Source organism: Protobothrops mucrosquamatus, unplaced genomic scaffold, assembly GCF_001527695.2.
Source record: "Protobothrops mucrosquamatus isolate PMUCROS unplaced genomic scaffold, P.Mucros_1.0 scaffold88, whole genome shotgun sequence".
NCBI lineage: Eukaryota > Metazoa > Chordata > Lepidosauria > Squamata > Viperidae > Protobothrops > Protobothrops mucrosquamatus.
In genome coordinates, this window is record NW_015386464.1 from 666,345 (window position 1) to 693,264 (window position 26,920).

Here is a 26,920-nt window from a genome sequence, read left to right on the forward strand (position 1 = left end):
AGGCAATAAAATGTAATTACATATGATTTTTTTAAAAAAAGAATTTATTGTTAATACTCTTCTCTTCAAAACTCTGGTGTAATTTCCTACATATTCTAAAGTTTTTAGTTTCATATATTTGACATGTTTCTTATCTATAGGAAAAATAAATAAACCCACAACAGCTAAGTTAAAATTGTTATAAAACTGAGTAGAAATTAAATGGACATAAAAACTATACAGCATAGCCTCACCATAATTCTTTTTATCAGTTTCTGTCACATGTGATGCAGCTGTTCAGCAGTAAACAGGAGATGGGAATTTAATGTGCCAGGTTCAAACTACACCATTTATGTCCCTTCTATAATGATAATGCATCACATCAAGGAGAAAATATCAGCATAAAAACATCTACCCTCCTATTACCAAATTAATCTGGGATGATTTCATGGATTTTTTGGTCATTATATATGCTCCTAAAAACACTTCATTTGGGATCTTTAAATAAAGTTTATGCTTTAGATGTTACAGCTGTCAAATCCCTGTAGCATATAGGTTTGTTTGTTTCAGTTCGGTGCAGTGTAATATAATTACATTTAAATGTTTATGGTCCATGTCTTTGTTCCCTGATTTTCTGTGCAATCTGTAGTTGCTGTCTATAGCATTCCTTGCATTATAGTTTAGACCAAAATTTCCGTGTGGAAGCTCTTCCATGCCTTCTGGATTATAAGCTTTTATACTGTATGACCTGAGCTCCACCAGGCTCAAATAACTATAGGCTGTTTGGGAGTTAGGAGTGAAATCCTTCCATCACAGGTTAGTGGAAAAAGAATGAAAAGGTACACCATTCCCCTCCTTTTAGGGGGGAAAAAGCACAGAAATAAAGGGCTCAGTGAAATAAAAAAGGGCAATGAAGAAATTATCTTGGGGATTGAGCCAGCAATTTTTATTTAGAATTTTAGCCATTATATTATTAGAGAACTCATGAGAGGAGTAGTTCTAAAATATACTCAAAACAAATAGGACAATTAGGATTTTTTTTTAAAAAAACCTTTCCTTATTGTGCCTGCACATATGTGAATTTTTATGCAATAACCTTGGATATACAAATTCAGCTTAACATTGTGTGTATGTATATATGTAATGTACTGTATCACAATGTATGTGTATAGATATGTGTATAATGTTTAAGTATAGGAACATTATACTTATACATTATATTGACATGTGAAGGAAAATGATTGGTCATTGATTTCTTGGAACAGAAAAGTAAAAGTAGAACAGCAGTTGAATTGTAAAATAAGAAGATGTGGTAGCCTGCAGTCCAGATAGAATACATTGCAAACTGTTGCCAAATTCTCTCAGTCAGAACATTTTTAAGTCAATGTAAAGGTAAGCTGGATTGAGGACAGTTTAAATATTAACTGTAGCATCAACAGAAAAAGAAACTGCACATAGGCTTGGCAACATAGATAATGTATGCATGATATATTGGGCATTGTAAGAAATGTCCCTGTGATTGTTGTGGATTCCAGTGATTTTTAAAGGCAATGTAAGAAAGATCCCATGTATATGTGGCAGATGCCTACCATAAAATTTAGATTTTGGAATCCATTACTTCAATACAAAAATCTGTCTGTCCTTTACTTTGGGAATTTACTGGATGAAACCATTACAAATGAAAAGCATAATGGTTCTAAGTCTATATGAAATTAAATAAAAACAAAATATAGATATACAGTATGTGTTATGAATATATAGCATGCTGTATTATTAGACATCTAATAATGTATTATATTTTTTATTTAATTTTAAGCTTTTTTCAAAGATTTCTTATAACGAAGTCCCATGGCATGTCACATGCATTTTTTTAAAGGTTCTGGGGAAAACAACTGCAATTCAAATCAAGAATTGCCTACTTTGCTCTTGTGTTCTAATATTAAATTACAGGTCCTTCAGTTTTTAAGAAATCAGCACTCTAAAAGCTGTCAATGAAAATTACCAGATGTTTCCTATGAGAAGTAGCATTATGCCAAGTGCAGCAAATATATGAGTGTCAAATAGCTACATTTGGGGACAAAGCAATCATTTAGCAGTTAACAATATTCATTTGGCAGAAGAAGTCTAAATTTACTCTTAGGGAAAATCCATTAGTAGCAGAAATATATTTTTTGGGGGAAGGAGATTGATTGTTTAATAATAAATTGTTTTAATGCCCTATAAGTGGTTTGATCAAGGCATAGATCTGTTCTCTTATCTGGATAATTAAATCACCAACCTCAGTTAAAGAACAGTTAATTAAAATTAAGTGTTTATATTTTCTGGACACATTGAATGGCATCATGAATGATAGATGTGTTTATTTTATAAAAAGTTTACTATAATTATCAGATGCATTTATGGGCTATATATTTCATCTGCACCTGTTTTTAATTTTTGATGAATTTCCTCAGCAATGACACACAGGTAATTTAGTTATCATTAACTGCATTTGCACAGAGAAGTAAATAATGAAAGAATGTTCCCAGAACATTCATCCACCATATATTTCACTTTTATAAGGTTCATACTTAATGAACTGTTTGTGATATGCTATATATCTATCACATATAACTGAATGTGTGAAATTTCCAGAGAAGAATGATTGACTGAAGAAGGGTCTGTGAAAAGAGTGAAAAGAGAACATCTGGGGCAGAAAAAACAGAAAGATGATGAGTCAATTGGCTCCTTCAACCCTCTCTGGACAAAAAGAGGATATGGGATTGCCCAAGCTGTGCTTCATGTGGTTGCTTCTCATGATGGGACTGCAAAACAACAGTCTTCAGAGGGTGGGAGAACTGGGAGCTGAGGCAATTCAAATCCAAAGGACAATACATTTGTACTTCCCTTGCTAATCATTTTCAGAAAAGGCCTATTAATTGCTTTAAAGAAGTTGACACCTTTTAAATCACAAGGCTATAAAATACTGGGTGAGTGCATAAGTATAAGAAAATGAAGAATTTAAAATAAACATTGAAAACCAAGGCAAGATTTTGGCTATAGTTTTCTCCCTATAAGACTTGCAATAACTTCTTCAGAAGTTTTAAATGGATTAAGGGCTCAAGAATGATTAGCATATTAGATTTTGAATATTAAGACTCTGAAATTATTTTTAAAGAATAAATGCATTTACATGGGGAAGTAAAACCATTTTCAATATTGGAGACGTGACAAGACAAGCAACTTTTAATGGAGTACATAGGCAGTTTTGAAGATCTGCATTGGAAGTTTGAATCAATAATGTCAATTGTTTTCTGTCTTCTTTGGAAAAGTCTGTTCCCAAAGAAGAAGTTACAGACAAAGATACACAACAAAGTCTATCCAAGAACAACATGAATCAGAATTTAAACAAAAAATGTATATCATTAGATTTTTTTTTAAAAAAGAGAACACTTTAAAAATTAAGAAGGAAATAAAAGTGGCAATCCCAGAGAACAATTGGAATAATTTGGTCTTGCTAGACTTACAAAAGAGGCTATTTAAAATTTTGAAGAAATCCAAAACAAGGATCAATGATCATTTGAAATGATTAAATTGTACAAGATTGTTTTATGTAAACACAAGCAATACAAAACTGGTTTATTCTGATCAAGATTAAAATAGGATATGCTTTATGTTGAGCAGGTGTTTTTCAATTTGCTGACATCTGGCATGGAAAATTGTTGTGTATTGTATTGGCTATAGCTAATATAGTTATAATCTGACAGCATTTAAGTTGGCTTTGTATTAAATTGGGCTTTCAATTAAAGTAAGGATTTATTTTTTTTTAGTTTTTTTCTCTTAAAACGGAAATTATCCCTCTTTCTGACCTTCAATTTTAGTCTTTTGCTCATGCTAGAATGCTGGGACCACTTCTAAATGTGGTTTTATTTACAGTTAAGAACTGAGATGTGGAATGCTGAGGTTTATATCTGTTAATAAATGTCATTATTTTACTGCTCTGTTTGGACTGTTTACTGATACCGAATCGAAGAAGATGTTATTGGATTTGCTTATAGTTAAGAGATGAGTTATAGGATGAAAACCTTTAAATCTGTTAATTAAGAGGAGGTGAAGAAATAGTGAAGTTGTTTATACTTGTCATGAGTGTTTTTTTCTTTTTCTTGTATTTTTCTTTGTATTATAGTTTACTATAATATTGTAATTAAAATTAATAAAATTATTTAAAAACAGCTGAATGTGCACTAGGTATCACATTTTTAAAGAATTATGAATTAATATGTTGAAATATGACTCGCAATTTCATGCCCTTTCAAATATTTCCTACAGTTATTTTGTACATTGTATTTGACTATTTTTCATTCTTACAAAAGCCTGGCTATGCTGGTTTCCTGTTACACAGGTGGATAATGAATAAATTACATCAGTTTATTTTCTTAAAGACTAAGCACTTAATTAAAGAGCTGCTAAACTGGAAATGCTGTCTCTTTGAAATATCAGTCTCTAAGTATAAAAACTACTCAGATTCATCATGAAATCAGAGGTGCCAAATTTGAAGGTACTTGTCTTGGTTCACTATGGATATAAAGCAAAACAATATTTTTCATTTTGTTTTGTTTTTGTCAAAAAACATTTATTCTATTCATTGCTCTCACAGTATGTTGTTTTGCAGGGCTTCCTGGGTTCCTAAATTACTGTTCCATGAAAAGGTGCACTTGACAGCTTTTTCACAGCTCTGTCTAAACACATGCTAGACATAGAATCATTTATCTCACTTTTACCAGCATACATGTTTTCATGCAATTTGTTTTGCTGCTTCATTAGACCTGCAATTTATGGACTAAAAATTGGAATTTAGCTCAATAATATAGACATGCTTCAGCTTTTTCTTCTGTATCAAAATGACAACAGAAAGATTATAAGAAATGTATGCAAATGCAATGAATTATCAATCTTTTTCTTGTTTAAAATGGTGATAGTTGTTTGGCAAATAGCCAAGATTTCTTCTTCAAAACTTTCCCATTGTGCCAGGTGCTAAAAATCTGGCCCTGTTAATGAGTCTGCCTATTATTGCAGTTAACAATTTAAAATGCATTGTTTGAATTTTTTCCCAGAAAAAAAGATTATGAACTCACAGCTGTTCATGCTTTCCTGGATCGGGTAGGAAAGTTTACCATCTAGCTATTCAAATGCATTGATGCCTCCAGAAACATATAGGCAAATTTAAGAGCTATTTCTAATTTATTTAAAAAATTGCCATAAGCAACTCTCAGCTGCTTTTAGGAATCTTTCTTAGTAAATATGTTTATAAAGATGTTATTAAATTAGTACTCTACTACCCTGTCTACTCAGCTCATTATTCATATTTTATAGCACTATGTTTTGGTTAAAAACATGCTAGTTGTAATTCAGGTTTATCAGACAGATGGTAGTTTGCCCTTCAAAACAGAGCTAGCATTGGAAGCTGGAAATAGTTTCCTCCCTATAAGACTTGCATTAAATTGTTCAGAAGGGCTTATCCCTTAATATGAAACAGATTTCCTGTGTAAATATAGTAATAAATAATAAAAGTAATTTAATATTGATATAAAAATAGACACCTGCTTTTACAGAATGGTCAAATCATTCCTCCATTTTCTTTGCAAGATACAGGATTAAATCCTTCTTCAGCAGAAAATTTAAGTGACATTTATTTCCTGATAAGATACTGGTTATTTAAATATCACTAATTTAAACAACACAATTATTATTTATTGGAAAGGAAGCCACCTCAGTTGCTGGAGTCATAATTAGATAATGAAAAGTCTGAGATATCAAATCAAGGCTAGTTAATTTAACATCTTATTTTCTTTGCTGGGCAACTAAACACCTCTAGGAGTTCATAAGCAGATGGATTCCCATCATCCTTTCAACAGATTGAAGAAATACAGTATGTGGTGCTGGAAGGATCAGCCCTGGATCCTTGTCCCTGTTTTTAATAATGTTAAATAGGTAGAATGTTATAAAACTTGCAGGAGTTGCAGAATTGATCGAGATAGTTAATATCCAAGAAAACAGAAACAAAATTCAAAATCAATTATTTGAATAAGTTGAATAATTGAATGAATGGATTGAAAGTCATAGAATAAAAGTTAATGGATATCAATACAGTTATTCATTTGGGAAAGAAAAATGAAATGTACAGGGATGCCTAGGGATAGGGATGCCTGAATAGGACCTCCAAAAATGATTTGGGATTAGTAATTGATTAGACAAGGCAGCAATGTAAAGAAGGGAAATGTAATTTTAAAGTCAATCAGATGACTATACTTTCCAAATATCTCTCTGTCTCTCATTCATACTCTCTCTCACACACACATATACAAACACACACACACACACACACACACAGAGAGAGATAAAATAAAATAAAGTGTTTTACTCTCATCTGCTTCAGTTAGGATTTGTTTCAATGAATATGTCCAGCATTCCCCATCACACAGGTACACAGAAATTATAACAACTTCTGACAATGTTTATTTATTTCAAATATTTATATAGTTGCTCATCTTGTACCAAAATAACATCTATTTATGATAGAAAATATTAAAAGTAAAATATTAAGACCCAAACACCTGGAGCCATAGCTAAATTTTAAAGCAGCCCATAAGAAGCAGGCTATGCAGAGAAGCTTCTAGTGAGGAATAGCAAATTGGCATCTTACAGACAGCTAGTTGCTAGATCCAGATGGTAGAAATTCTCTCTGGAGCAAAAAGAAGTCTTGAGATCTGGAAGGTTTTTTTGTGTGTGAATAGACAGACGACCTGTGGTTTTTTTGTGGGAGTCATGGGATTCCACCAATCTCAGGGCCAATAATGTAATCTTTTACGGACTTATGTTTTGAGCAAACCTCAATCTTTTAAAGCATTTTGGGACACTTTTTCTTTTACTGCTTGTAAAGATTGAAAACTTTGAGAACTGCAAGTCTGGTTGTATTTTCTGGGTAGGTTCCCTTTCAATCATTCAACAAAGAAAATTATGAGTTTAAAATTTTATATATATAAATATTTTGGGGGGAATACATAGCAACAGGGTGATTACAGTATTGATTTTAGAAGGTTTTAAATGGATTAGAGACTCAGATATATTTGAATTAAAGAAAGACTTCAACATTAATTAAAAGAATCCTTTCTCATGGTAAATCTCTTTGTTTACTCCTAAACAACTGATATCACAACAAACTGATGACTTTGAAGTCTGGATGGTAAAGGGCATTAGAAAAAAAATAAACAATGGCTATTTTAAAGGAAATTTGTGATGATTGGGGTAAAGATGCAATTATAAAGTTATCTGCAATTACAGAGTTGGAAAATAATATTGATGAGGAGTAAATTCTACTGAGTAAAACTGATTTGAATATGGATTAAAAATGATAGTTTATAAGAAATAAATGGAAACAATGGATTTTAAAATGAAACTGGAATGATAATTTAATAATCATAATGGCTCAGGTTAAGAGCTTGATGACATCTGGTGTGAATTTCTTCATTAGCTTATTATGTTTATGGCTCAGGTTAAGAGCAAATAAGGTTAATAATAATAATAGTAGTAGTAAAGTTGGAAGGGACCTTGGAGGTCATCTAGTCCAACCCCCGCTCAGGCAGGAAACCCTATACCATTTCGGACAAATGGCTGTCCAGTCTCTTCTTAAAAACTTCCAGTGTTGGAGCATTCACCACTTCTGGAGGGAGGTTGTTCCACTGGTTAATTGTTCTAACTGTCAGGAAGTTTCTCCTTAGTTCTAGGTTGCTTCTCTCCCTGATTAGTTTCCACCNGCAGTATTCCAAGTGTGGCCTTACCAAGGCATTGTAAAGTGGTATTAACACTTCACGTGATCTTGATTCTATCCCTCTGTTAATGCAGCCTAGCACTGTGTTGGCCTTTTTGGCAGCTGCAGCACACTGCTGGCTCATATTTAGGTGATTGTCCACTAGGTCCCTCTCACAGTTACTACTATTGAGCAAGGTACCCCCTATACTATACCTGTGCATTTGTTTTTTCTTGCCTAAATGTAGAACCTTGCTTTTTTCACCATTGAATTTCATTTTGTTAGATAGTGCCCAGTGTTCAAATCTGTCCAGATCCTTCTGTATCTTAAGCCTGTCTTCTGGAGTGTTGGATATTCCTACCAGCTTGGTGTTGTCTGCAAATTTGATGAGTTCCCCATCTATCCCCTCATCCAAAATCGTTGATGAAGATGTTGAAGAGCACTGGGCCCAGAACAGAGCCCTGGGGCACCCCACTACACACTTCCCTCCACGTAGAGGTTAGTTATAGTTTTATTATTAGGTATAGATTAATTGATTTTCTAACCATATTGTCCAAATAGTATTACAGGGAGCATTCTTTCCAAATCTACAATAGGCCTTTTAAGGCATCAACATCAGAATCACACAGATATCTCAAATATTCCAATATTGAATTTAATAAATAGATACACTGGTGAATTGGTACAATCAGTTAGTGAAATAAAACTAGATGTACCAAGAGACACATAAATAAACTTGATAAAATTTAGATTTAGAATCTACAACATTTCTTTAATTAAAATATAATTAAGAACAATTACAGTCACTTGTCTAAAATGGTATAGGTTCTCCTGCTTGAGCAGGGGCTGGACTAGGAGACCTCCAAGGTGCCTTCCAGCTCTATTCTGTTCTATTATGGTAAAAAAAAGTCAACATGATGGCCCAGATGGTGTGATTGAATTTCTGTCAGTTTATTTGTGTTCCCAGATTATAAACATTGAAAATAAAGGCTGTGTTTCAATTGCACTATTATGGCCACCTTCTTACATTTCTGATCATACCTTGAGGATATCTTTAACTCCTTGTTATCTTAAGGAAAATTAACAATATTACAAAATATTACTACATAGCAGCACGAAGAGTTGTAGGTTATACTGTTTCAACCTGTAATGAACGTAGATAGGGTAGGATTTCTGTTTTTTATTTTCCCAGATTCTTTGCCTGACACTACTTTATGAAATATAAGAAATAATTGATTACTTACAAATTAATTACTCAAGAAATCATCAATTTAAGCTCATAAAATAACTTCATTTTTGTAAAGGTAAAGGTAAATATTTGTAACCAATTTTATCAATATATATCTCAAGTATCTCAAATATTTGATATTAGCAATTAAAAAGATGTACAGTATAGATTTTTTACATCAAAATGAAAAGGCTATGCATGCATGTGAGAAGTTCCTGGAAAAAATCCAATTTGCAAAAGATCCAATTTCAAAAGTTTATTCCTACACATTAGGAACCAATTATTTGGAATGGTTTTCATAGCCCTAGTTCAAATATCAAGCTAGATCACCAAGAGAGAGAGAGAGAGAGAGAGAGAGAGAGAGAGAGAGAGAGAGAGAGAGAGAGAGAGAGAGATCTGTTGTTTTCCAAGAATGTTCATCACTTTGGATTAATGGGTCTCTCATTTTTGAACTCAGCAAATAATGTTGTGAAACTAAAATTTTCATTTAACCATGACAATTGGAAACACTAACTTTCCTACTATTCATGGAAAATACCCCTAATATCTGGAGGCAAGACTAAGTGTCCCTTTTCTCTGCATTGAATTGGGACCATGAAATCCTGACTCAGATATACTAGAGAAGCATCAGAATAAATGCTGAAATCGCCAGGGACACCCTTGGGCCAAATTGATGGTACCCCATCTCCCACTGATGTGAAGATTAGCATTTTTAGAATGATTTGAAAGGAACGGCAGTATTTGGTGCTTCCTAAGCTTTGTGGCCATAGTCTAGTGCCTTCTTGGCTTTAGCCTAAAGCTGGCCCTGATTGAAACATATTGCTGTTTTTCTATGTAAAAGGACAGGAAATTATTTATGAGTTAACTGGAAATTATTTCTTTTCATTATTAGAGGTAGCTAATAAGCAAGAAATATATTTTGTACATGGTATGTAAGAATCAGTAATGATAAATATACGGTTATATATTTTGGTAAATATACATAGCTTAAAATTTAAGTTGAAAATTCTAAGAAAGTCATGACATTATATATATATATATTTGCAATTTTTAGTTGCTTTGTAATTAAATAGCACTACAGGATACATGTTCCATGTTGTGAAAAAGTCTCAAATTATAGTGCTACCAGTAAATGCATATATTCTGTTAATTTATTATATTATATTTCATTATTAAGAGCTATTATATTAATAAATTGTGAGCTTTCATCTCTCTCTACTTCTATTTCTTTCTTTCTTTCTTTCTTTCTTTCTTTCTTTCTTTCTTTCTTTCTTTCTTTCTTTCTTTCTTTCTTTCTCTCTTATAAAACTGTATAACATATATTTTTAACTGTCTCCATTCAGTTATGTTTTTAACTGCAACCTCTATAATTCCCATAATGGCTAAGAAATTATGTAAGTTGTAATTCATACAACTGAAGACAAGTTGCATTAGATTGTATTGTATTCATATAATGCTAGTTTCAGAAAATGACCATGTCTATTATCTAGTATATTTATTACCAGACAAAATGGCAAAAGGACTTAGTTGAACAATGCATAAAATGTATAAAATAGGTTTTTTTATTTTTCCAAAAGTTGTCTAAAATCTCTGTGTCTGCAAAGCATTAAAAGTTGCTTGATCTTGATAAAATTATTACTGTGAAAAAGAACAAATTTCACTGAAAAAAAGCAGGATCAACATAGTTTCTTCAAATGGAAACAGCATTTTGCAAAGTACTTTGATTTTTGATAAAATCAGTAAATTGGTCAAAATGATGATCTGCTAAATTAAATAGTTTGAAAGTTCTACAGTAACTAACATTTAACAAGTTTTAATCATAATAATTAGAACAGAGTTAAGAACAAAATATTTGTCAAGTTGTCCTAATGATGCTTTTTCAGGGGGTAACTGGACTTTCTTGTTTTCTCTTTGAAGACGTTTCACTTCTCAGTCAAGAAGCTTCTTCAGCTCTGAATGGATGGTGGGGAATTGAAGGATTTATATTCCTTTCAGGCAGCTGGTCATTTGCATTCTTATAGGTGTTGAGGCCATTTGGAGGTTTATCTGTGTCCTCAGGATCACCTGAGTAGTGCAAATATCTGTGGAGCCTTCTTGGCTGCAAGATATTTTCTGCCCTGTGTCCTTCACAGTTGAAGATAGGCGCAGACTGTTCAAACTTCTGCACCATTTGAAGGGTGTTCATCCTAAAGTGCATAGCTAAATGCACTTTTGGGACAACCATGACCTGAATGACTGAGAATCTCCATAGACATTTAGCTATGCACTTAGGAATGAACACCCTTCTAATGGTGCGGGAATATGAATGGATTTCCAGAAAACATTGCAGACTACAGGAACCATTTATGCTTCAGTTTGACATGCAGACAACACAGACTCATCCCCAATAGCCTGCGCCTGTCTTCAACAGTGAAGGGACACATGGCAGAAAACATTCTGCAGCCAAGAAGGCTCCACACACATTTGCACTACTCAGCTGACCCTGAGGACACAGGTAAACTTCCAAATGGCCTCAACGACTCTCTAAAAGAATGCAAATGACCAGCTGTCTGCAAGGAGTATAAATGCTGCCATTCCCCACCATCCAGTCAGAGCTGAAGAAGCTTCTTGGATGAGAAGCAAAATGTCTTCAAAGAAAAACAAGAAAGTCCAGTTGCCTCCTGAAAAAGCACCTTTGGGACAGCCATGATCTGGATGACTAAAAATCTCCATAGATATTTGTCAAGTTATAATCTATAAGCACAAATGGTTGTTTGTGCCACTTGCAAAATACATTTAACACTACTAGATTTATTTAATTTTTACTTTTTTTGCATTGTTATAGACATCAAAATTCTAATAGCAATAATTTCCTACTAGAAAATACTTATTAGTTCATTTTCTACTTGTGACATACATTTCCTGTATAAACATTATTAAAAAGTTATTGAACTTTATTTCTTCAACAGGCAGCCATATTTAATGATAGGTGTCTTTATTATTTATTTAAAATGCCACCCTAAAGAAAGTGAAAATTAATTTATACTTTCAGGAACACAACTTTATACAACATAGAATATAAACAATAGTTAATATATATATTCATGTATATATATTTGTATGTATGTATTGTATGCATATATTCACCTCTCTTAAGTAGAATAACTGTAGCATGTCTGCGGCCATATCCATTTTCAACATAGCAGGAATAATTTCCAAGATCCCCTTCTTCCACTGAATCAAGAATTAATGAGATGGAAACTTCTTGTTCTCCAAGATGTTCTTTAAGGACCCTAATAAAAAGAAAAATATTTTGTTGAAATATTTTTGATTAGTGAAAAATTGTTGGAAAATAATAATGCATGGAAGGAATCTTAATATGATCTTTATAAAAAAAAAAAAGTAGTAGGGTTGATGTAATTAAACCACTAGTTTATTTTACTATCAATATTTATTTATACATGTTTGTAGATGCTAGTGAGATATGGAATTAAATTGATGTTTATAAACATTGTTTTTGCTAAAAACCAGCACTTATTCTTTTTCATGATCATCTTTGAAAACCCTTTTTAAGATTAAAAAAAATAGAACCAAATAGAACAGTGTCTGTAAAAATGATTATTTAAATACCAAATAACTTTACTATATTTTTTGCAATTAAGGTGAAATGTTTTTTTAAAAAAAATAAAATGTATTTCTAGATTATTTGATTTTTAAAAATTTAATTAACAGATATTAATATCCACAAAAGATGTATGCAGTTCTTTGAGTAATTTTAGGAGTAATCTCTTTTCTTTGGAATTTCAAGCATTGTATATAATTCTTTATGCTCATAATACTTGTTTGTTTGAAAACAGCATATATACTCAAATATAAATATCAAATATGAATATCACAGAAGGACTTTGTATATGTATAATTTCTAATATACACAGTTTCAGTATTTCTTGTATATGTATATGTATATGTATAGGTATAGGTGTAGGTATAGGTGTAGGCATAGGTATACACACACACACACACACACACACATAATATACTTTGGGATCTGTCTTTGTATGATAACTTTCATAAGACAGGAAAGCCATTATGTACATAGTGGCAAGCTGTGTTCATATATCTAATGGACAACTGTGAATCAATATACAGTATGAATATAAGCTATCTTATCTGTACACTTCTTTTCCACTCTCATTTTTTATTTCTCCCTATGACACGAGACTCATATGTTTCTGAGTATACTAACAGAAGTGACTATGTATCACAGAATTTTTGGTTAGCATTTTATCATGTTAATTTCTAGACATTTTTACAGTTGCAGAATCATCATTCTTGCTTTAATAGGAGACTCTAAAACTAGCAGTTTTAGAATAATTGCATATACATGAAACATCCATTTTCTATGCCATTCTCAATACTTGTTCTGCAAAAGAACAAGGCTCAGATGATTTTGTGTACTTTAATAATGTTGATTTCTCTTTTAAATAGTATTTTATTCATTTCAAAAAACTAGATATTAGTTCTGACAAAATATATGTATATTTTTTTTACCTAATGTCACTCTCCCAAACCCGACTTTCATCCAAATCCTCAATAAACTTTTCGCCTTTCATCCAATACATTAAAGGACTGACTTCTCCACTGTATCCAAAGAATGCTCGACAAGTTAGATTAGCAAAATGACCTGGAGAAAAGCATTAATAAAGAAAATACATTAGACCTAAACTGGCAAAACTAATTTATTTTGGGATTGACAGTAAAGTAATATGCTTTATCATATAAATCTTAGAGGACATTACATGAAAGTTAACTTTAGGATTCGTATGTATTAGAAACATTTTTGACCAAATTATGAACATAATATATGCTTAGGAAAAGGAAGTCAGTGAGGAGGGAGGAAGGGAAGAAAAGAGAAAACACCAGGGTCATTCCAAACATAAAATAAAACTAATAAATACCTAAATGAATGTTATAGAACAATCTTACATAATAAATGCCACTTCTCTTGCATATGTTTAATGTACTTGTGGATACACATTATAAAATAAATCAGATATGGAAGTTTTATGCATTAGTCCAAAAATATTTGCAGCCCATGACCAAATATCTAATTGATAATGTCAAAGCAATACATGATTATTTTAAATCAATACATTAAGCCTATTCTTTCTACTGAATACATATACAGACACCTGATGCAACTAAAATAGAATTCATTATTTTAATGTCAAATATTTTTTAAAAATTAGTTATTTGGTTTTCTTTAAACAAAAACCATTTATATATTGTCAAACACCTCCACAGGCCACAGAATTAAAAAAAATCAAAAAATTAATAGTCAGTCAAGCTCAAGTAATAATGCATTACTGAAATCAATATTTTATTACTAGTAAGCAAAAACACTTGTTATGGGATGTGGCTAGATAAGCCAAGGCCTGCAAGTATAGTTCAGCAACATATGGAATACCACACATTAACCACTTCTGCCCCAGATCATTGCATTTCCTGACATGTTATTGTGTACTCCTCTTTATTTGCTTTATGTTGCTTGCTGCCATCTGAGTATCTAGTTTTATGGGAAGAGTACAGGAAGTGAGTTCCTCATTTTGTTATGTTCAATTTCATCCCCAATAACTAAGAGGCCCAGTTCTCGGCTAATCAAAGTGGCATGATACTGTGCAGCTAAAAATGTCACTAGAACTATTATTAGATTCAGAAATAGTTGAATAAATACAAAGCATGGACTATCACATGTTCAGGTGTTCACAACACATACATATTTACAGAGTTCACACCAGCATATATTAAAATTATTCAGTAATGAGAAAATAAATGGTGAAACACCATTAAATACCACATTCTAGCAATCAGTATGTGGTGCACAGCCATTATCCAACTGTGGGAAGAATCAAATAGTGATCATAAGCAGAGTCAACTATAGAACTGAGTACTTCTCTTGACCCTTCAAAGATAAAATATAGAGACAGTATAGAAATTATTATTTACTATAGCTACATTTATGAAAATGATGGGATAAATGCTAAGAATATTTGATAGTTAGCTATAATGATAGAACCCAGGTCAGGAAAGGTTTGCAAAACATATTGCCAATCAATCATACAGATAAGAATAAAATTTTTGGATGGGCCCACTTCATACTGAGTGCCTTTTTCTTAAAACATTTGTGTAAGAGGACATGATATTCTTTGGGTCCAGAGCTCATATCAAGTTGTATCTCTGATTCATAAACATTGTGAATCTCTAAATTAGAACATACATTCATAAATACCCATATTCATATAGCAATAAATAAAATTCCCTTCTATAAATACCTTATGGTGGTATTAAAAGCAGAAGAAAACCCAAGAAGAATCCATTTAACTACTCTGTTCCTTGTTTACTGAGATAAGCATTAAGGTAATAGCAATAAAAGTTACAACTCTAAGAATATAATTAGATGTAGATTCAAGAGTCAGGTGTCCATTTGGCCTGTGCCTCTTGTCTGAGAAATAAAACTGAAGTACTAGATGAAAAAGTAAAGTACTACCATATGTACAGCTAAGAGGGCAGGACATATGATAGATAGCAAATATTTTCATTATCTGAAGGAACTAATCCCCCAGAGAACTGACAGAACTATGGTTCCAATCCAAAGCAGCAGAATAGCTAAAATATGGAAGGACCCAGAAAGGCATTTCAGACAATGAAACCATCTGTTAATTTCAAAGTGCTGTAATTTACCTTTTTGCATACTGTGGCTTCTCTAGGAATCCCAAAAGAAATACTAGTAGACTGCATGTGGTCTAATCTGTACTTCTTGCACTCCAGTTTCAGCTATAATTATAGACCAACAAACTACAGACCATTTGGAGTGTATATTCATGTTACAAGTTCCTCTTAAATCTCCTTGGAATGTGAGGGGAACTTTTAAAGCCTAAACTTCTTTTAAAGTTATGATTGTTCTCCATAAACCTTAGGAAATCCTCTCCTCCCCCACCTTCAGTAAGAGTTTTAAACACAAAACTCAACATTTCTGAGACTAGTTACTTGTACTCTTACTAATGACCTTGTTAATGAATTACTACTTATAGGAGAAAGGTAACAGGAACTCTTGTTTTATTCCCTACTTCCTGAAATTAGCATGTTCACTTGCATAAGAAATTTATACTAAAGCAAATGTTATACTAGGAATTGCTCACACATGTCAAAATGGTACTTTTTGAAACAGGCAGAACAACATTCTTCAAAAAATTTAAAAAATTCTCAAGGGAGAGAAACTTAAGTTTTTCTTGGTGTTGGTTTGATGATGTACTGTATTTTCTTATGTTCTCCACCCAGAGTTTCATGGCTAGATTGGAGACTACATGCACTAAATCTGGTTTATAAATAAATGCATAACTTAAAACATGTGTTTGGTAGATCATCATTTGGACTATATATTTTAGAATGAGAATAAATGTTCACTGTGCTACCAGAGTTCAAATATGAAAATGCCAAAGAAATCTGTAAGTAATGTGCTTTGGATGGTTAACCACAAGACATTTATTACACAGAAATAAAAATGGAAGAGAAGTAGTTTGTTGAAGAACTCAAGCAAATCCAAAAGAGAGGTCTGAGCAATAAAATGTGAGGCTACTATTTTCGAGCATGTTCTGCTTCTCTAGAGAGACATGAATGTCAGAGAGTAAAATCTCTATCTCTCTCAGTAAATTTCCCAAATATTTTTATTTCCTCCTCTGTCACTAAACACCTGCCCCAGACTCATTTTTCCTTGAATTACCGACTTCCTAAATACTTCTCCCTCTCCATTCCTCATTTCCCATTCATTTATTTAAAATTAATACATGAATAGAATGAATATATGGTGCCCAGTGTGTATTTGACTTTAAAGACAATAATAAACAAAACCTAATCAAGATCACCAGAAGAAGCAACAAACCAATTGTAATTAAGAACAGGAGCTTTGTATTTTTTGTTCATAACCTGTTATCTTCTAAGTCCAAGGATGGATCTAATATTGAATGTGTAGATTGCATAGTTTTGCAAATCTTTATTTCTCTTTCTTAACATCATGAAAGTGCTGGTCAGTGATGTGTTAACTGAATTACTGTACCAGGTGGGCAAGCAAATTCAGTATCCCAAATGTCCCTTCTAATTTTATCCCTTTACAGTTCTGTACCTTATAATCGTTAATGTACTCACACAAAACTGAGGTACTTAGATTTTTCAGATTGTGTCCCATGCATATTTACTATAGGAAGTAAACTTAGTACTAATTGAGTAGATATTGGTTTTGTGTGGGTAAGACTAGTCTGCAAAGTTTGAAAATACTAAAAAACAATTTAGAGTGGGAAATTATTGATTTTATATTATAAACAATGTTTTTAAAAAACAATATTGGACTTGATAAGGAGATAAGTACTCTATCCCCTTTAAAGCAGCAAGAAAAGAAGCTGTTACTGTAAACTGCTAAACCTGCCCGATAATTTTACTGTTACTCTGAGATAGAAGAGGTGAACGTAAGTGCTCTGGTTCATTTTCCATTGCAATTCTTATTCACACTTTGCTAAACTAAGCATTGTCATCCATTTTTATTCAAAAAAGAGCTTCAAGAAGGGAATATCGGACTTGACAGAAATATATTAGAATGCTAGACTATTGCTCATCCTTTCCTCTGGGTAAGAAAAGGCAAGAAAAAAACTTAAGAGGAAAAAAAGAGACTAGAACATTCTCTTCAGTAGCCAACACTCAGATAAACAGGGATCAGTATCAGACATACCAGCAGGCAGAAAACAATAGTCTAATTAAAAGAGCAAACCATATACCTCCAAAACTGAGAGAATAGTTAGATTATGTGCCACCAAATTGTTGTTTTTATTCAGAGCACTCACATAGATTTTATTCATGACACCTATTTCTAATCTTTCAGATTTTCCAATGGTGTACTTATTGCATCATTGCTATAACAGCAGGTGGCGATTGCAGCCTTTGCACAACTTCTTTTGTACACCAGTTCCTGGATCAGGAGTCCCAGCACCCAATCACTCAAGCCCTAGCCATCTCACATTTGGACTACTGCAATGAGCTCTACATGGGGCTTGAAGAGCATTCGGAAGCTACAGCTGATGTAGAGTGCAGCAGCGTGGTCAGTTCTTAGGACTCCTATAGTGACCCATGTTACACCACTGCTACACATGCTGCACTCATTGTCTGTTTGCTTCCAGGTGCAATTCAAGACATTGGTTATCACCTTTAAAGCCCTGCATGGGATGGATCCAGGTTACTTGAGGAACTGTCTCATCGCAATGTGATTGGCTTGCCCCACCCATGCTGGCAGAGGGGGCATACTGTGGAACCTGTCAGTCACTAAATTTAGGCTGGCGGGGTCCAGGAGAAGAATATTCTCTGTCCTTAGGAATATCTTGCCCCCTGTGGTGAGATCAGCTCCCGTCTGACCTTCTGCAAGAGCCTCAAGATCTGGCTCTGCCAGATGGCTTGGGGCCCCAATATGGGAGTATCACATTGGAGGTGGTTGATTAAGAGCTAATCCCACCCCCACCCCCATGCATTTGGCTCCTCTTTCCCCATCTTGTGATAATAATTTTACTTTGATTGTATTACCATTTTATTGGGTTAGAAATATTTATTTCTGATGATTTTAATGTTTGTATGCTGTGAGCCAATATATATGAGAACACGGAGAACTGATGGATAATAAATGCAACTTTTCCATATTATTATTTTTTACATAAAGTCACTCTTTACTTACATTTGAGGTGAAATAGGTGATTAATGACTTATCAATGTGAGCAAATTTTTCTCCCCTTAGCTCCATTATTGGGGGAGAAATCAAAATCATTATATAAAATGAGACTTCAAAAATGAAGATACGCTTGTGCTTTTTAATAAATTGGATTTGGATAAAGGCTGTTTAAAATGAAGGAGGGGAAATTGGAACCATCCTTGTTCTGTAGTTGAATGCAATGAAAGAATAGCATCAGATAGCCAGTGACGATTTCTGATGCCAGGGTTTCTGTAATTAGTGAAGATTTGTTTTTCAAGCTCTACTATGACTTCTTTCCTCCACTAGAGGACAGTGTCTATCTTTAGAAGGAGTAAACCATTTATTTTTAATCTAAAGAAATTGCTTGGTGTATAAAGTCTAATTAAAAACATCAGCATTCAAATAACCTGCTAGTTGCAATTAGCAAATAGTGAATGTTTTGAGCCTGAGTAAAATGTCACCTCGTGTGAATAGCCTAAATTATATTTGCACCATTTAGTCATACATGTTATTGTATCTTGCAATGAAATCCACGTTAGTTTTTTTATTAGTGATGATTCAGCACTGGTAGATCTTTCTCTCTTCTGAAGTGACAATAATTAGCAGAATATATAATAAAATGTCATTTAAAAATATCAAATATATTTTTCAAGCTTTTCATGCTAGATAATCTTACTCTGAATTAATATCCTGAAATGTCTTCAAATGAAGTTTGCTTTCTGGTTACTGTTTTTATGCCATTTTCTTGGAAGTGGCTTGCTACTATTTTCTTCCAGGATGTTTTATCAACTGTCCAGTATAGCCCTAGAATTCCCAAGAAGTGTCCCATCCAAGTAGAATCCAGGAAAGTCCCAGCATAACTTATGAGATCAGCCAAAGTTGGCAGGTGCTGTCATCAAATTCTAAAAGTATTGGTGGAAATATAATGCTAAAAGTCATTTGACAAGAATAATCAGGGGATCATCCATATTATAGTACACATATTAAGACAAAGTGGATGTCACTTCTATTGCATTGATTGATCCTTTAAAACAGAATATAATAAAGGTTAACAAGACTGAATTTTTTACCTCCCACATAATTACTTACATTCTCTCTCTCTCTCTCTCTCTCTCTCTCTCTCTCCACTGATAGCAATAATGATAAAAGCTTTCCAAAGCATTTTTTAATTTTAATTAAAATTAGTTAGGATTAAAGACATGGTCATTTGACAGCTACAGGAAGAAGGATATTCAGTTGTTCTCTACCTGTCAGTCACCATGATTGGAATGGGATAATTTGCCACCGTGATTTCTGGACAATGTGAAAACATGAGAATTGTTTTGTTAGATCAGGTCTAGCCTATCTAGCCAGCATTATATCTCACTTGATGATCTACTAAATCCATCTAGGAAGCCACAAATAGTTTCTCAGAGCAGCCCTTTGCCTGATTAAGTAGACCAAGTAGATCAGGTTCTTTCTGAGCCTGTTATTCAAACATCAAGACTGACATCCTAAGTGACAGCTACTATATTATGTAAATAGGTGGGATGTAATTGTTTTCCATAGTACTAAATATAAGTACAGTTTAATAACACAGTTTATTATTCTGCAAAATTGTTAAATTTCATTTAAAAATCTTTTTGGACTGATGGTGATAGTGGCTTTTTTATGGACAGAATCTCATGACAGCCTGATATCGTTTCGAAGCCTATTACAGTAGAGGTAATAAAGTCCAAGATCACCCAGCCTTGTCAATATTCAATGTTGCCAAACCAATATTTCATAGGATAATTTCACTGAAGTATTATCTGAGTGCATGAAATTCATGTATAGGTAGATAGTAAAGCCAAAAATGTCTTTTTTGTTCAGACAGAGACAAAACATTACTGGACTATAGCAGAAACTAATGGAACTATTGTAAAGTTCTCAGCAAGATTTTTCACACCACAATTCTCCAAAGTGTAACCAACATAGAAACTCAAATACAGCAAAGCTTTTGGGAATGTATTTTTAGATTAGTTTTATGTTCACTCTCCAATTTCAGACTAGGTTTTCATATATTTTTACTTGTACAAAGTAAAAGAAATATTTTCATATACAACTTTCCTTAATGTTTTATTTATTTATTAAACAAACTTAGGTAGCTACCCATCTATCAGAAGGAACTCTAGGCAATGAAGGAGAAACCACAATATAAAGTAAACAACAAACAAACCATTTAAAACAATACTGAACATTTTCCCCCTCAATAAAACGTGTTTCCCTCAATCACACCATGCTAGTTCCATTAACATCCTGACCCAACTCGTTTGAAGTAAAACCAGGTCTTCATTGCTTTTCAATAAGGTTGGGGCCAACATATAGAACTTTTTTTTATCATCTTCTTATTTAAAGTTATAACCAAAGTTTTAGGTGTCTGGTCAAATTTCCAGGAATCTCTAAGTAACAAGAAGCTGACACAAACTCTATATAAGGAAAAGATAAACACAATACCTTTTTGCAAATTTAAATTATAATAATTATATGCAGTTGTTAATAGATCAGATTCAAAACAACTGCTGCTATTAAAGATGTATATGGCTTGGGAACTAAGATGAAATTTGTGCAGTGTGGAGATGCACTTGTTAACAAAAACCATCTTTATAGTTTGGGGATGCTCTTGAATTCCCATTTGTACCATGGCAACAGCTATCATAAGGAACACATTTGCACAATTATGACTGTTGGTTAGTGTGCCAGTAGTGCTTCTCTCTAGTGCTACTGACAATTTTATGTGCTTTGGTTACATACTATCTTACAACTGCAATGTGCTTTATGTGGGGTTTACTTTTGAAAAGTATCCAGAATTTCTATCAGCTTGTAATCAGTGTAAGAGTATCTGTATTGAAAGATATCTGCTGTATGCTATTGCTTACCAAACCCAGTTTTAGATGCCAGTTTAATATTTTAACTTGCTTAGGACCTATCCATATGAGGAACCATGAGGCAATGTGCTAAAATACCAAAGCAAATTAAAAAATCTATAAAGTCTGAAATACAAAATTTGATGCCAGTTGATCAGAAATGTATGTCTACATCAAATATGAAGTTGTCAGCCGCACTTGGTTTACCAAACCTCAAAATAAATTTCAAAGGATGGTTAAAATGACTTTTATGAAAACAGTCTATAATAACAGAATCTTGCAACTGTATGCTATGCTCTTTTTATAGTTAGTGAATTAAGGAAGTTTCTGCCTGAACCACTCCCAAATATTATCTCATTGCTCTACACTTACTGTAAAAATGTTCCACACTCTTTCATCTTAGTAATGGTTCTTGCATATTTTCATCAAGGTCAACTTTCTTACTCTCTATAGCAGGTATTTATAGCAAAACAACAACAACAACAACAACAAAGATTTTGGGATGACCTTCACAGATCCCAGACTAAAATATTGTGTTGTGATCTCAGACCTGGAGTGCATGCAAGAAGACTTAAGAATATTTCTGAGCTAGAAGAGTAATGCATGGAAAAGTGGGATAGGAAGAATTCAAAATGAAGTCTAAGAAAACTCTTAGCTGAGTATAGGAAACATAGGGAATCTGCTTTATTAAAATACTGGCTGAGTGGGAGTGACAACTTTTACACATTGCATATACTGTGTGTTGTTTGAGCCAAACATTAAAAGGCTAAATCTCTCCAAATTAAATAAGCCACAGAGTTTATTTTCTAAGAATAAAAGTAAAATATTCCAATTAAAAGTTATTTGCCTTTCCTTTCTTTCAAGAAGACACAAGAACTACAATTTCACACCTGTGGGAAGCATAGAAGTACTTTAAAGGGAATATCAATCATACTCAGAGTAATAATGATTACAATATTAGTGATACTATTATGAGACAAATATACAAATGGTGACAATGAGGGCACTAATCAAAATGATATCAATTATTAGGGTAATGGTGATCATCGGAATGATAAAAATAATAATTGGGATAATACTATTAATATCCATATTCTCACAAACTTATATTTGCTTGAATCCTTCCCATTAGTCTGTTGACAACTTTGGGGACAGTGGGATTAAATGGTGGTTGAATTGACTTTCTTTCATGCCTATTTCTTCTCTTCCTGGAATGGTGAAGAAAATACATTTAGATATTGGAAGAAGTGGTTGATGGGAAGCATAGATGTTAAGGAGAGAATAATTTAATATATTGGGAGAAAGAACATATGGGATCTCTACCAGGCATCTTGAGGCCTACCTGTAATCTTTCTACAGGCTATGATCTGCATTGCATTGAGAATTTTTTTATACATTCAAGAGAAAGTCCTTAATGTGGTTCCTGACTTTCTTGCTAGTATTCACACTTTGAGCAATGTATATCTCTAAAGACCAGGCATTCTACAACTGCTTTAAAGGCATTATTTGACATGCAACAAGGAGTATAAATTTGCTGATTTACACAATGATATGCCTCATTATGACACACTCTAGCCAGTTCATTCTTAGCCTCAGGAAAATATGCCAAGAGCAACTTCCCTTCTCTTAAAATACTCTGCCTACAAAAGGAAAATGCACCAGTAATTTAGAGGATCCTCTGCCAAGAACTGATTTGGATAGACATACAAAAAGTTATCTCTGTTAAATATTTATTTTATTATTGCTTTCATCTTTATTCCATGAGGATTATAACACATTGAGGATCCTGAAATTCTATTTAAACTATGTGATAACCAAATGTTATGACTCCCAACTGTGGCTTTCTGGGCTTTATTTAAAAGACAAGAGCTTTTTATAATCATCAGGCTTTTCTTTATTAAATTTAAATTTTCAAACAATATATGTTTCCTACAATGAGTTCCAACATCAATTACTCTTCCAGTCCACTAAAATTTGAAGTTGCAAAATGTCCAACTCCTGCCTATTGTCCTATTTTCCTACTCCAATATGTGGATTAATTCTAGGAAGGCACTTGTAGTAACTTGGATAGGGAGATACAATATTTAGTTTTCCTTTCATTCATCTTTCTTTGCACTAGGGGAATAAATGTCATAATTACAGTTGTGTTCAGTTTGAAGCTAGAATTCAAATTAACCTGAAGCAATTCACCAAAGTTGGATTAGTGGAAAATCAGATGTATTCTAAAATTGAATAATTCTTGTTGTCCAGCATCATTGACTACTTCAGTCATAGTTTTTTTGGATAGGTGTCAAGATCATGTAGCCAGAGACAATGGTATGATTATTAGTCAAATAGATGATTGTGCAAATGTTCAGACTTGATCTTACACAGGAACTGGTAAAATTGGCAGACAAATTTAAAGATGCCTATAATAAATCATGCCAAATTCAGTTTGATTGCAGTTGATTTTAGGAGGCAATGGAGTTATTTTCAAAAAGATTAGCTGAAATAAAATTGTGCTGGGGTTTGGAGAGAGGAATGTCAACCTCTTCATTCCTCTGTATATAACTTAACACACCATCTTGAAAATAGCTGTAGGTCCTGCATGGCCATATGGTGGAAAACACTTGACAAGTCAAGATTGAGCTCTTTGCAGAACTTTTATTGAGAAATTATGTATCAGTCTAGGAAGTAGCAATTAAAAAGGGAGTTTGGCTGATTTTTGAAAGGACAAAAGTGATAAATAACTTTGAAAAAAATAGGGTATTTTTAATAGTGTAAAGAAAATTCCTATAGAAAAACAAGAATGGATCCTACTCCTGAACAAGTACAATTAAATATTATATTTGTTGTTGTTAGTTGAGAAGTTGTGTCTGATCCATCGCGACCCCATGGACAACGTTCCTCCAGGCTTTCCTGTCCTCTACCATTTTCTGGAATCCATTTAAGCTCACACCTACTGCTTCAGTGACTCCAGCCACCTCATTCTCTATCGGTCCCTTCTTCTATTGCCCTCAATCTTTCCCAGCATTAGGCTCTTAAATATTATATTAGGGTATTAAAATAAGCTATTTTGGATCCTCAGATTAAGCTCTAAAACCACTTCATAGTCTTTGTACCAGAGTCTATCTGTTATTCTGCCATGTGCAAATATATAAGCCTTATATTCAAGTATTCATAATGAGAGTTGGGGGGAGGAGTGCAATATATGTTAGCAATTAACATATCCTTCCTATATTCCTGCAGCAGGGTTGGATTCTTCTTTTCAAAGGGTCTCTAGCAATTCCATGAAGTCACCTAAAGTCAGAATGCTGCATGTCTAAATTTCCTTTTACTGGAAACATTGGATGGTAGTTTTCTGAATTACTCTTAAATAGCAGTGATAAAGAGAATCTCATGCAAATAATTTTGGCTTTGCTAAAAAGACTAGCTATACAGTAAACTTTAGATATCTGATTTTATTGAAATCAATAGAACATAGTAAGCTAACCTGTACTATTGTACTTTCTGTCTTGCCATTTGCTTATCTATAATGAAATTTGGTTTCTGCTGGTATCATTTACTATGAATTGCTAAAGAAAAAAAATTGATTGAAGCATAAACTTTCATGTAGCAGAAAGCATATCCATGCTGGCATTTAATTTGAGAAAAGACTCTTTTGTGATATAAATCTTGAAATCCTACCTAAGTATATTCAGAAATGTTCCATTGTACTCAATGATGCTTCTTCTTCCTAATAAGTATGTTTCTGATAATAGTCTTTTTGTGTAGAGTGACAAGAGAAGTAAAATTAATTGTGGAGTTTTACCAGCTTCCCTTCTACTTCAGCTTAACAGGACATATTCTGTAACTCTGGAGAAATGGAAGTCTTCTTGGCAATAAATGCCTGTCCCTGAAGACAAGTTTGCCATTTTTTATTAAACAAAACCATATGAGCTTCACAACCAGATAGTGTGTAAAATTATGCTATTTTCAAAGGCATGCACTGTGTTTTGAATTGCAAGTTAAAAGCAAGGATTATGTTTTTATTCTGACTGCACTGGTGTAGAGCCCAATTCATGCCTTAACGGACTTCAACATTTTGGAAGTCAAGAATTAAAGAGTCTGGTATTTCAATACTTAGATTGAAGCTGTTTCACAGAATTGCATGATCTCCATGGCTACCATGGCATCTAGCTAGATCCTTTTGCATATATCTTTGAAATAGATCATATTCTTAATACGTTTGTTTGGCCTGAAGAGGTAAGAGCAATATATCTAGGCGTCAAATAAAATTGATGTGACTCATTGTTTGATGAATAGCTGTGAGTAGCAGGAGAATACTCATTTTTTTTCCAAATCTAGTTGGCAAATAGTAATGATTTGCTGAAGAGATGGAACAACCAATACTCCCAGGAATTTGATAGCATGGCTTCTAAGAACCTCATTCCTCACATCAGAACTTCTGATGCTCCATGGTGAATGGAACGACTGCAAGAGATGACATTGGAAGGAAGTCAGTTTGAGCAATTATAGCACAAGTCCATACTATTGAAAGCACTAAGGAAAAATAGTGATGGGTCTTCTTTCTGATTACGGAGCCATGCTAAATTGCCAGAGTTGATTCTTGATTATGGTAGTATTAAAGTGCAGTCAGTCAATCAATCTGGTTATTTTCAGGGCCATTCATACTTATACAATCCATGTTACACTTTAGAAATGGAAATAAATACCTTATATAGACCATGCATATGCTTAACATTAGCAACTAATTCTGCCTAAACAATTTGTTGCTGATATCCCTTACTGTTTAGAAGGCCTTTTAGTTTTAGTTAGGTTTTAATAATTTGTATTGTTTATGAAACTTAGTAGCTATATGAAGCCATCAGTGGCAATGCATAATATATACTGTACCTTTTAAAAATGTAATTAAAATAAATAGTGAAATTGGAGTAATTTTTCAGCTTTCTCTATTGCCTTTAATGGAATTTACTTCTATATAAATATGAACATGTTTGTATTACATGGATAAAATATGAATAGACTTACAACTTTAAAATATTAACTTTATTTTCCTAGGAAAACGGGTTTCTTAACACTGGTAATACTATTTTGACAGTTTATTATTATTATTATTATATTTGGATTTATATCCCGCCCTTCTCCTCGCGGACTCAGGGCGGCTGACAATCAATTAAAATACATAAATAACAATTACAAATTTAAAATTAATTAAAAGAAATATTTGAACATTGTCCAATTAAAATATAATTAAAACCCCTCTAAAAATTACCCTAGGCCAGTCCTGCAAGCTGGAA

The 26,920-nt window shown here is 33.1% G+C and overlaps 1 protein-coding gene across 1 annotated transcript in view; it reads right to left on the reverse strand.

Annotated features, from left to right (window-relative positions):
- IL1RAPL1 (interleukin 1 receptor accessory protein like 1) overlaps window positions 1–26,920 on the reverse strand; it is a 457,645-nt gene that overhangs the window by 22,382 nt on the left and 408,343 nt on the right. The window contains exons 7-8 of the mRNA XM_029283439.1: window positions 13,524–13,656; window positions 12,120–12,265 (exon numbers count right to left, since the gene is read on the reverse strand). Of these exons, the coding sequence (XP_029139272.1) occupies window positions 12,120–12,265; window positions 13,524–13,656 (279 nt within the window). The remainder of the gene's footprint in view (window positions 1–12,119; window positions 12,266–13,523; window positions 13,657–26,920) is intronic.